The 12,894-nt window shown below is 41.5% G+C and overlaps 1 protein-coding gene across 1 annotated transcript in view; it reads left to right on the top strand.

Moving 5' to 3' along the window:
• Positions 1-12,894, top strand: part of USP24 (ubiquitin specific peptidase 24) — a 50,886-nt gene that overhangs the window by 27,752 nt on the left and 10,240 nt on the right. Inside the window, 16 exon segments of the mRNA XM_009993569.1 lie at positions 723-784; positions 1,254-1,445; positions 1,726-1,843; positions 6,247-6,391; positions 6,938-7,057; positions 7,305-7,430; positions 7,608-7,706; positions 7,911-7,993; positions 8,207-8,348; positions 8,749-8,868; positions 9,260-9,480; positions 9,887-10,011; positions 10,611-10,752; positions 11,067-11,217; positions 11,981-12,076; positions 12,747-12,850. Of these exon segments, the coding sequence (XP_009991871.1) occupies positions 723-784; positions 1,254-1,445; positions 1,726-1,843; positions 6,247-6,391; positions 6,938-7,057; positions 7,305-7,430; positions 7,608-7,706; positions 7,911-7,993; positions 8,207-8,348; positions 8,749-8,868; positions 9,260-9,480; positions 9,887-10,011; positions 10,611-10,752; positions 11,067-11,217; positions 11,981-12,076; positions 12,747-12,850 (2,046 nt within the window).

Here is a 12,894-nt window from a genome sequence, read left to right as displayed (position 1 = left end):
TGACAATCCTGTTGCACCCCAGCTAGTTCTGGAATTGGGTAAATTGAGGGGAAATAAAGCTGGATCCTCAAGGCCCTCTTCCTCTGTGAACAATTGTGGTTCAACTTATTTGACTTCCTGTTTGAGAGGTGGTAGTTGGTAAGTAGGGCTGCTCCTTCTAGGATGAGCTCATGGCAGTCAGAACCTGGCTGGGATCCTGTCTGAGGCACAGAGGTGGTGGGAGCTATGACAGTAACAGAAACCAATCCTAAAGGCTCTGGCCTTTTCAGTGGTGTCTGGACCCAGGACTTCACCTGATTTCTTGTTACCTGTTAGACCTCTAAAGACTGTGGCTGTCAGTGCTGTTAACTGGTCCCTGACTGGCCAAAGGCTGTTGAATTTAACAGTAACTTTACACAGGAATTTCTAGAGGAATCTGAATAGAGGAATAACTGAAGTTAAAATGTGTGGTTGTTTTATCTTATTCTGATAATTAATACTAATTAATTAGAATTGTTATGAGGAGAAGGAAGAAAGCAGGATTAAATGTTATTCATAGCATTCAAAAGTTGCTGTTGGGAAGGAATTTGTTCTGAAGCTGCAGCATGTGCCTGCAGAGGCATACCCAGACAGCTGTGCTATTTTGGATTAGATGGATAGAGCTCACAGGCCTTAAAAGCAGCTGCTTAGAAAAATGCTTCTGATTTTAATTTAAACTTTTCTTCTGTTTGTACCTGTTTCAGACTTCTCTCCCAGTGCACAGAATATTTTGACCTGAGATGTCAGTTATTGGATGACCTCACATGTAAGTATGTGTAGATGACTGTACAGGCTTCTGATTGCAGCTTCCAAGCATGTCTTCCTTCTCTAGAAGGAGTTGCCAAGTTGGATGGGGCTCTGAGCATCCTTGTCTGGTAGGAGGTGTCTCTGCCAATGCAGACAATGGTAGATGATCTTTAAGGTCCCTTCCAACCCAAACTATTCTACGATTGTATGATTTGCCCTCTTACTACACCATGAACTCAATATGACCTGCCTGTGTGCTGGCTGTCCTGTGTTGTCAACATCTGGCAGGAGCCAATCTTGGTTGTCAGTACCAGCAAGGCAGCTTTCTCCTTTTGGAAAGTGAAGTGAGTTCCTGTGTGGAAGCTGGACTTTGTACACACTGCAGGGGAAACTGCACCATTCCCAAAATGTTTTAAGTACTTTCTGTTTATATTCTGTTTTATATTTTAGAGCTGTTCATTTTTCTGGGTTTCCTTTTTCTCTTGCAGCATCAGAAATGGAACAGCTGAAGATCAGCCCAGCTGCCATGTTAGAAGATGAGATCACCTGGCTAGACAACTTTGAACCCAACCGCACAGCAGAGTGTGAGACCAGTGAAGCTGATAACATCCTGTTAGCAGGACACTTGAGGCTCATCAAGACCCTCCTTTCACTTTGTGGGGCAGAGAAGGAAATGGTTGGTAAGTATTCCTTTTTACTCTAAAGTGACTAGACTAGTGTGAAATCTTCATAGCATTAACAGATGACTTACCAGTGGACAGTAGGTGTGAAAACTTAATGCACCAGTAGAAGTGATACAGCTCTATAGGGAGGAATTTTGGTACTCTTGATAAAATATTTTGATGGTTTTGGTTACTATAATATGGTGCTATTAAGTGATTTTGCTATTACAGAACAGATTTTGGTATTTGCAGTGCTAATGGGAGTATTTAACAGGAGCTGTGGGTTACTGTGTTGCAGGTTCATCTTTGATTAAGCCATTATTGGATGATTTCCTCTTCCGAGCATCCAGAATCATCCTGAACAGCCATTCTCCAGCAGGCAGTGCTGCAATCAGTCAGCAAGACTTTCATCCTAAGTAAAAATTGTTTTTGTTGTTTATGTTGGGTTTTGTCCTAGATCTCATGAATGTAGATGGCACAGGAGGGCTACAGAGGCTAGGATTTCATACCAATGTTGGAGCATTTTTCCAGTTCTCTACATTTCCTACATAAGTGCCCAAATAGCATTTTTGTAAGTTTGTGTGTGACCCAAAATCTTAGTTTTTCTGCACATCCAAAGCCTGCATTTTGTTTGTTAGATCAGTGATGAACTGCAGCTTCAAGTTGCAGTGAGACCAGAGAGTAACCCCTTCAGCTTGAGACATTGGCTAAATTGGAGCATGAGCAGGAAATTACCTTTCCAAGCCCTTTATACATGAGAATCTCAAAAGTTCTGCTGTTTTGTTTCTGTAGAACTACCTCTGGTAAAATGCTAATGCCAAGCAAGTCTCCTTGCCCCTGAGATAGCTGATAATAGCCCAGGATGTATCAAAGGGTGGAAACTTTTACTTTCATACATTTTGGCCAGTCACAAGTGGGCTTCCTCAGGGCTCAGTGTTGGGACTACTTCTTTTTAACATCTCTATCAATGATCTTGATGAGGAGATAGAGTACACCCTCAGTAAGTTTGCAGACAACACCAAGTGGGGAGGGAGTGTTGATCTGCCTGAGAGTTTGGAGACTCTCCAGAGAGACTTGGACAGACTAGATTGACAGGCCGAGATCAATTGTGTGATGTTGAACAAGGCCAAGTGCCAGGTCCTCCACTTGGGCCACAACAACTCCATGCAATGCTACAGGCTTGGGGAAGAGTGGCTGGAAGGTTGCCCAGCAGAAAGGAACCTGGGGGTTCTGATTGACAGGCAGCTGAATATGAGCCAGCAGTGTGCCCAGGTGGCCAAGAAGGCCAATGGCATCCTGGCTTGTATTGGAAATGGTGTGGCAAGCAGGACCAGGGAGCTGGTGGTCCCTCTGTACCTGGCACTGGTGAGGCCACACCTCAAATACTGTGTCCAGTTTTGGGCATCTCAGTACAGGGAAGACACTGAGGTGCTTGAGTGTGTCCAAGGAAGTGCAACAAAGCTGGTGAAGGGCTTTGAGAACAAGTCTTATGAGGAGCAACTGAGGGAACTGGGGCTGTTTAGTCTGGAGAAAGGGAGGCTGAGAGGAGACCTCATCCCACTCTACAACCACCTGAAAGGATGGTGTAAAGAGGCAGACACTGGTCTCTTCTCACAAGTAACTGGTGATAGAACAAGAGGAAATGGCCTCATTATTGGATGACCTCACATGTAAGTATGTGTAGATGACTGTACAGGCTTCTGATTGCAGCTTCCAAGCATGTCTTCCTTCTCTAGAAGGAGTTGCCAAGTTGGATGGGGCTCTGAGCATCCTTGTCTGGTAGGAGGTGTCTCTGCCAATGCAGACAATGGTAGATGATCTTTAAGGTCCCTTCCAACCCAAACTATTCTACGATTGTATGATTTGCCCTCTTACTACACCATGAACTCAATATGACCTGCCTGTGTGCTGGCTGTCCTGTGTTGTCAACATCTGGCAGGAGCCAATCTTGGTTGTCAGTACCAGCAAGGCAGCTTTCTCCTTTTGGAAAGTGAAGTGAGTTCCTGTGTGGAAGCTGGACTTTGTACACACTGCAGGGGAAACTGCACCATTCCCAAAATGTTTTAAGTACTTTCTGTTTATATTCTGTTTTATATTTTAGAGCTGTTCATTTTTCTGGGTTTCCTTTTTCTCTTGCAGCATCAGAAATGGAACAGCTGAAGATCAGCCCAGCTGCCATGTTAGAAGATGAGATCACCTGGCTAGACAACTTTGAACCCAACCGCACAGCAGAGTGTGAGACCAGTGAAGCTGATAACATCCTGTTAGCAGGACACTTGAGGCTCATCAAGACCCTCCTTTCACTTTGTGGGGCAGAGAAGGAAATGGTTGGTAAGTATTCCTTTTTACTCTAAAGTGACTAGACTAGTGTGAAATCTTCATAGCATTAACAGATGACTTACCAGTGGACAGTAGGTGTGAAAACTTAATGCACCAGTAGAAGTGATACAGCTCTATAGGGAGGAATTTTGGTACTCTTGATAAAATATTTTGATGGTTTTGGTTACTATAATATGGTGCTATTAAGTGATTTTGCTATTACAGAACAGATTTTGGTATTTGCAGTGCTAATGGGAGTATTTAACAGGAGCTGTGGGTTACTGTGTTGCAGGTTCATCTTTGATTAAGCCATTATTGGATGATTTCCTCTTCCGAGCATCCAGAATCATCCTGAACAGCCATTCTCCAGCAGGCAGTGCTGCAATCAGTCAGCAAGACTTTCATCCTAAGTAAAAATTGTTTTTGTTGTTTATGTTGGGTTTTGTCCTAGATCTCATGAATGTAGATGGCACAGGAGGGCTACAGAGGCTAGGATTTCATACCAATGTTGGAGCATTTTTCCAGTTCTCTACATTTCCTACATAAGTGCCCAAATAGCATTTTTGTAAGTTTGTGTGTGACCCAAAATCTTAGTTTTTCTGCACATCCAAAGCCTGCATTTTGTTTGTTAGATCAGTGATGAACTGCAGCTTCAAGTTGCAGTGAGACCAGAGAGTAACCCCTTCAGCTTGAGACATTGGCTAAATTGGAGCATGAGCAGGAAATTACCTTTCCAAGCCCTTTATACATGAGAATCTCAAAAGTTCTGCTGTTTTGTTTCTGTAGAACTACCTCTGGTAAAATGCTAATGCCAAGCAAGTCTCCTTGCCCCTGAGATAGCTGATAATAGCCCAGGATGTATCAAAGGGTGGAAACTTTTACTTTCATACATTTTGGCCAGTCACAAGTGGGCTTCCTCAGGGCTCAGTGTTGGGACTACTTCTTTTTAACATCTCTATCAATGATCTTGATGAGGAGATAGAGTACACCCTCAGTAAGTTTGCAGACAACACCAAGTGGGGAGGGAGTGTTGATCTGCCTGAGAGTTTGGAGACTCTCCAGAGAGACTTGGACAGACTAGATTGACAGGCCGAGATCAATTGTGTGATGTTGAACAAGGCCAAGTGCCAGGTCCTCCACTTGGGCCACAACAACTCCATGCAATGCTACAGGCTTGGGGAAGAGTGGCTGGAAGGTTGCCCAGCAGAAAGGAACCTGGGGGTTCTGATTGACAGGCAGCTGAATATGAGCCAGCAGTGTGCCCAGGTGGCCAAGAAGGCCAATGGCATCCTGGCTTGTATTGGAAATGGTGTGGCAAGCAGGACCAGGGAGCTGGTGGTCCCTCTGTACCTGGCACTGGTGAGGCCACACCTCAAATACTGTGTCCAGTTTTGGGCATCTCAGTACAGGGAAGACACTGAGGTGCTTGAGTGTGTCCAAGGAAGTGCAACAAAGCTGGTGAAGGGCTTTGAGAACAAGTCTTATGAGGAGCAACTGAGGGAACTGGGGCTGTTTAGTCTGGAGAAAGGGAGGCTGAGAGGAGACCTCATCCCACTCTACAACCACCTGAAAGGATGGTGTAAAGAGGCAGACACTGGTCTCTTCTCACAAGTAACTGGTGATAGAACAAGAGGAAATGGCCTCAAGCTGCACCAGGGGACTTTCAGACTAGACATTAGGAAGAACTTTTTCACCGAAAGGGTTGTCAGACACTGGAACCTGCTGCCCAGGGAGGCGGTTGAGTCACCATCCCTGGATGTGTTTAGAAGTCTAGATGTGGTGCTTGGGGACATGGCTCAGTGCTGGACTTGGCAGAGTAGGGTTAATGGTTGGACTTGATGATCTTGAAGGCCTTTTCCAACCTAAATGAATCTGTTATATGAGGGGGACTTGCTAGGCCTTAGTGTTTTGTTCCTGCTTTGCTTCATTGTAGTTCATCTCATCCATGCTTTTTGGTTTGCTTAAGGTAAATAAAGCCTTTTCTTTGGCCTTTAGAAAAAGGTCTTGTGTGTTGTATGATCCATTGAAAAGAGCTCAGTAGAAGCGTTTTCTACTTGCCTTGCACAGCTTAGGTCACTTGTAGCAAGTCAGTTACCTGGTCTAGCTCTTTCAAAGCTTATCTCCCTGTAAATATTATGTCTTCATCAGTTTAATAGAGAGTATCTGTTCATTCTCAAACTTACAACCAATTCTGTGCTGTCTTTTTAGGGCATCTACTTTTCTTTGGTATGGAATGTTAGCAACATGTGTCTCCATGTCAGTGAGGGAGGCTTATTTAAACCAGTGTTTCTGCTGCTGCTCTTCTTACTCTTTTCTTCCCCACTCTCCTTGCCCAAGAAAGAAAAAAAATAATAGCACTTCAGTCTCTCAGGAATGTTTTATCATTTAAAGTGTTCCCTTTGAACATTAACTGTCACCTGTTCTGAGTAATATGACTTTCTGGAATTAGAAATAATTGAGTCATTTGCAAAACAAACCTCAGCTGTGGTTTTCTTTCCAGGTGCAGTACAGCAGACAGCAGACTGGCTGCTTATGAGGTGCTGGTGATGCTGGCTGATAGCTCACCTTCCAATCTCCAGCTCATTACCAAAGAGCTGCTCTCTATGCATCACCAGTGTGACCCGGCACTTAACAAGGAGTTTGATGTAAGCAAGAAGCCTTTTTGGATGTATATGAGTGTGCTTTGAAGCACTGTGCATGACTTATTTAAATGCTACATTCCTGAAACTTCCATTTGGAGTGACAAAAAGCAGATAAGACTAAATGCAGAGCCATTTGATCTTTCTCAGAAGCAAATACGTCAGTGAGTCTTAGTTATTATCTGGATAAGAAAGAAGTATTTCCTAAATGTCACTAATTTTATTTAAATATGTTTTAGGCTATTTTTAACAGTTTTGTGCTAAGTGTCAAATATATACATGACTAAATATACTGCTCTTGTGATATTTCAGAATTTCTATTCCTGATTTGCCATTAAATCATAGAATCATAGAAGGTGTGGGGTTGGAAGGGACCTTTAAAGGTCATATAGTCCAGCCCCCCCTGCAGTGCACAGGGACCTTGTTAACTAGATCAGATTGCTCTTACCAGCTAATACAAAGGTGATAATAAAAGCTATTGAATGTTCTTGGAATCTCAGGCTTTTTATAACTTCCTGGGACAAAACAATGTGAATGTGCTTGTCATTCTAGTACCTCCCACCAGTGGATAGTCGCTCCATTTCAGGATTTGTGGGACTGAAGAATGGTGGTGCTACATGTTACATGAATGCTGTTTTCCAGCAGCTATATATGCAGCCTGGTCTCCCAGAGGTAATTGGTTCAATATCCAGTAAATTCCTCTTTCTAGAATTACTGTCACCCAAACTGCAAGTTCATCTTTGCACCGTTTGTAAATGAACTGTTTAAAAAACAAACAAACAAAAAAACCCTCTGTGTGTGTATAAAGGTATACATGCAATAAATATGGGAATTACAAGTTGTTGAACAGTGTGTCTGACAACTTACAGTAATAATTTTGCCAAGAACCAACTTAATAAGGTTTTGTGTTTCTCTCCAGGCCTTGCTTTCCATTGATGATGATACAGACAATCCAGATGACAATGTGTTCTATCAAGTTCAGTCTCTTTTTGGTCATTTGATGGAAAGCAAGCTACAGTATTATGTACCTGAGAACTTTTGGAAGGTAATACATCTCTTTGTTTAATTAGCTAATTAACATTTATTCTGCCTTTTCTCATTTCTAGAGATGAAGCTGTACTTCAAAAAGTCAAAACCTAAAAGTTACACATTTATTTTAAAAAATCACTTTCTTTAGTGGTATGTATATTGAACAACCACTTTTTTATATGTATTTATGTAGATTTTCAAGATGTGGAATAAGGAACTTTATGTTAGAGAGCAGCAGGATGCTTATGAGTTCTTCACCAGTCTTATAGATCAAATGGATGAGTACCTCAAGGTAAAAACCTCAGGGATTTCTTCCCTTGTTTATTTGCATCTTCTTGGTACCTTTTCTCCTTTGTTCTTCAGAAAAGAAGGCAGAGAACCATTCATTTTATTTTATAATCTACATAATACTCAGAAGTTTAACATTCCTATGGCTTTCTTGGTGTTTCATTTTGCAATACACCCAGCTGATGTCTAACTTTTCATCTCCCAACAGAAAATAGGAAGAGACCAAATATTTAAGAATACTTTTCAAGGTATCTTCTCTGATCAGAAGATCTGCAAGGACTGTCCTCACAGGTACTGTTAAATGCAGTGCATTATTACCTAGTTATGTGCTCCTATAACTGTATTAAAACAAGGGAGGTCAGAATAGCACAAGGTAGAGAGAGACTTGTGCCTTGTGAGCATCACAGTTGGGGTGCAAATGCATTATTCTTTCTTAAGCACATCTTCAAAATGCAAGTTGGTTCTACAAGTCAATGCCTTGACTGTTTATCTTCTTCAATTTAGGTATGAGCGTGAGGAAGCCTTCATGGCTCTCAACTTAGGGGTGACTTCATGTCAAAGTCTGGAAATATCTTTGGATCAGTTTGTTAGAGGAGAAGTTCTGGAAGGAAGCAATGCATACTACTGTGAAAAGTGCAAAGAAAAGGTATTGTCTGTGAAAGAGGATTCAACTGTTGCTTATTAATTTCTGAAGTATTAAATGGTCATAGAAGCCATGCTTAGATACTGCCTGCATTTTCTACTTCAAAGACATAATTAAAAGGTTAAATCCATAAATCCATATGATAGCATTCTTCATTCCTTGTAACTTATATTGTAGACTGAACATGTAGAGGGATGGCAGGATGGTAAAACGTTCTGTAACATATCAGCCCACTGCACAAACTCTGTAATACTCTACACATTGTAGTCCTCCTATGGCCATCCTGCCCCCATGGCAGTGTTGTACAGCAGTTCCAGATGGCTGCAGTTGTCCACCTGTAGAAGAACACTACAGAATGCCTGAGGAATATAGATAGAGGTGAGATTCTTCTTTTCTTTTTAAGAGAACTACAGTGAAGCGCACGTGCATTAAGGTCCTACCCAGCCTGTTGGTGATTCACCTGATGAGGTTTGGCTTTGACTGGGAGAGTGGACGTTCTATTAAATATGATGAGCAAATAAGGGTAAGAAGGCTTTTCTGTATGGTGCCCACCCCCCTTTGTGAAGTGAACTCTCACTCTTCCTATTCTCATTCTTCCTTATTTTCCCCACGTTTTTGATACACGGATTTTGAGTGTGTGATACACTTGAACATGAACATGCTACAGTAAATAAGTACTTTGCCTTAGAGCTTTCCTTACCTGCAACATTCTCAGGGTCCTTCCAGAAAATAAGAGCAAAACCCTCTCTTAAAGACGTTTCATTTAACTTCTGTGTCATAAGGATAAAAAGTTGAAGTACCATGTTTTCCTTTGGTGTTTCCAGTGTGGGATGTATTAACAGAATTCTCATAAGATTACACTAAGTATGTGCACAATGTAATCTCTCTGTTAACTGAAATATGTCTTCCAACAGTTTCCCTGGATGCTGAACATGGAGCCTTACACTGTGTCAGGGATGGCTCGCCAGGACTCCTCCTCAGAAGTGGGGGATAATGGCAGAAGTGCAGATCAAGGAGGTGGGGGCTCCCCAAGGAAGAAAGTTGCCCCCACAGAAAACTATGAGCTTGTTGGTGTGATTGTTCACAGTGGCCAGGCACATGCAGGGCACTACTACTCCTTTATCAAGGACAGGAGGTAATGGCCAAGAAGATTTGCATGGGGGGGATTGACAGTGTTCTAAAGACTCCTTATTTTGGGAAGGTACAGTGAACAACCCAGAGCTCTATTTGCAGCACTTTTACCTTTCTTAACACCCAACGTTGTGTGGTCTCAATACTTCTTACATACCAGGTACTGCAGTTTGAGAGCTTCCCATGACACTTAGTCATGGGTGTTGTGCTGCTTTCATATTTTTCATCAAGCTTATTATTTTTTGTTTTAAATCAAACTTGGTCTTTGAATTAAGCTTTCTACTTACTGTCAAAACAAATGTGAATTCAGGGTTGTCATTTCTAGGGTGTTCAGGGTGGTTTGTTTTTTTACTGGGCTTGCAATGAAGCAACTCTTTTTCTGCTGTGTGTCTGTTCTGTTTTGATCACAGAGGATGTGGAAAAGGAAAGTGGTATAAATTTAATGACACCGTCGTCGAAGAATTTGATTTAACTGATGAAACCTTGGAATATGAATGTTTTGGTGGAGAGTACAGACCTAAAGTCTATGATCAATGTAAGAAGGACTGATTGATTTACAGTAGCTTTATATTCTAGTGGTTCTCAGTAGAGGGTAGAGCTCAGTCTATTATGTCATCTTTGAGTTACTTGATCTAATAATCCTTCAGATGTATTTTTTTTTTCTAAAATCTTCTTTTAATAATATTAATTGAACCACAGTCAGTGTTGTTCAGCACTTTGTAGACTTAGTAGCAGAGGACATTCAGAAGTAAAATGGCACTTTCTTAAAATAGTTTAAAAAAAAACCCCACAAAACAGGCCTTGTTTTAGGCTAGTGAAAATGGCTGAGCATGGAACATGATGTGGCATCATATAGTTAAACTTTTAAATGCTTTACAAATTAATTCCTGGTACATTTCCAAACACGTATTCACTTGTTTGAAAATTCTGAGAGTTCCCTTTTGAAAATACATAGGGTCTTGGAGAAAATATTTTAGAATTCAAGGTTTTGGTCTTCACTAACATAGCCTGACCCCTTGATCTGACGAATAACTTTGTGCTGCCGTGGTGCGTGTTCCTTGCGCTTCCCTGTCGGAATGGAGAAGGTATTGAACCTTCCCAAGTTCATCCATGGAATGTCTCTTCTGCCCTCAGCTAACCCTTACCCCGACGTGCGCCGGCGCTACTGGAATGCCTACATGCTGTTCTACCAGAGAGTGTCTGATCAGAACTCCCCAGTCTTGCCAAAGAAAAGCCGAGTGAGTGTCGTGCGTCAAGAAGCCGAGGACCTCTCCTTGTAAGTTCCTCCTGTGTCTGGAAAGGTTATTGAGACCTTCTCTCCAGAACTGAGAAATTACTGACCCTTCTGTTGTTCTGTTTGGGTTTTTTAAGCTTCTTAATGGATAGTCCTTTATTGCTTTTATAATTTCCTCTTCCATACTGCTCTCACTATTGCAGTAAAAAGATCAAGCTGACCAACAGCCTCAAGAAGTATCTAGACTGTCATCTAAATTTACCTGGAGATAACACTGCCTGTACTGGTGCTTTAAACTTGAACTGTAGGTTTGTCAGAGGATATCATTATTCACCTTGAGCTTGTGTATGTTTCAGATCTGCTCCATCTTCACCAGAAATTTCCCCCCAGTCATCACCTCGACCCCACAGGCCCAACAGTGACCGTCTCTCCATCCTGACTAAGCTGGTTAGAAAAGGAGAAAAAAAAGGCCTTTTTGTTGAGAAGATGCCTGTGAGGATATACCAGGTAGAGCACTGAAAGTGGCAGCTACTTCCTGCTCGTATGACATTAAAGGTCTTAGTAAGAGGAACACAGTAACTTTGAAGGGGGACTTGAAGTAATTCCCTTCTTGAAAGCAAAGCTAGAAAATAATTCTGGATCCTGGCATGAAGTTGTGACCAAGCTGTTCTGTGGTGCGTTCAGTTTGGCTGTCCCTTCTCACAAAGCTGATCCATCATTCTTTGCTTTGAAAAACTGCAGGCAAATTAGTTAAACGTGAGACGTGGCAGCAGGCAGCATGCAAGCAAGGAGAGAGAAGAGCTGAGAAGATGCTTCATTTGAAGTACTCTTAAGGAGTAATGGAGATGATGGCAAATTACAGTCATCCTCAAGTTCTTGAGTTCACAACAATGTAGAAAGGGGAGGAGAAAAGAGAAACCAAAAGCAGCTTCAATTCTGTACATGTCTGTCTAGTTTAGGTAATACTGGATATGATCTCAAGGGGGCAAACACAAATGCTGAAGGCAACATTTTTCTTTTCCCTTAATTGTCAAATGAATTCCCTCATCTGTTGTCTTGTGTTTTGTAATGTTGTTGGAAGAAAACCACTGGTTTTATACAAATCATCTAAGTCTCCTTTATGTATTTTCCCACCTGAAGGGGATTCAGAGCATGAACAGAATAGGTCTGACACTGGTTTTTATATACCACACATGTTTGCATAAAAGGTGCAATTTTATTTAGAGAAATGTACTTTGACAGCATTTTAATTTTTTGTCTTATTTTACAGATGGTGAGAGATGAAAACTTGAAATTTATGAAGAACAGAGATGTATATAGTAGTGACTACTTCAGTTTTGTTCTGTCATTAGCTTCACTGAATGCTGTAAGTACCTAGATTTTAATCAGAGTATTTGGAATGTGTTGAGTAGAAAGGGCTGCAGAAGCTACTTGGGTCGCAATCAGGAAAACTAGAAGAAAAATGTTTATATGCTTTTGCTTTTCTAGCTGAGCAATTCATTGTCTCCAATACTTTTTCATGCTGATGACATCTCTCTCGAAGCAGACTCCAGCCTCCTGTTCTAGTAGTGGGAGAAACATCATTGTGCCATAGTAAAATTTATGAAATAACACACACCTCTTTTAATGATGAAAACTGAGCTCTAGAGGGACAGAAATTCCCCTCTGTATCAAAGAGCCAAAAGTTGTTAATCACCCCAAAGCTGATAGACTTTCATTGGAGATACAGTTTACTAATTCAGTTTTTCTAAAAGTGGTGATGAACACAGCAGCATTTCTTAAATTTATTCAATCCACAGCTCTGGTGGGCCCTCACAGAAAGTTTGTTCCAGCTGTAGCATATTTGCTCACTAGCACAGTTGTTTATTCACACCAGCACTGGAGACTGGGGTTTTAGCACAGGAAAATGCTTTAGGTTGTTTTTTTTTTAATCCAAATGAATGAAATTACTTGACTTAGAACATGGTGGTACATTTGAGAGGCATCTGTCCTGCAGGCATACTTCTACTCTGAGGTAAATTTGCTATTTCTTTCAGACTAAGGTAAAACATCCTTATTATCCATGCATGGCAAAGGTGAGCTTACAGCTGGCAGTCCAGTTCCTCTTCCAAACCTATCTCCGAACCAAGAAGAAACTCAGGTGAGGCCTCTTCTAGTTACTCTAACAACATCTGAGGTTCTCAT

Source organism: Chaetura pelagica, unplaced genomic scaffold (assembly GCF_000747805.2).
Source record: "Chaetura pelagica isolate M959 unplaced genomic scaffold, ChaPel_1.0 scaffold433, whole genome shotgun sequence".
NCBI lineage: Eukaryota > Metazoa > Chordata > Aves > Apodiformes > Apodidae > Chaetura > Chaetura pelagica.
This window is presented reverse-complemented; position numbering and strand designations above follow the sequence as displayed.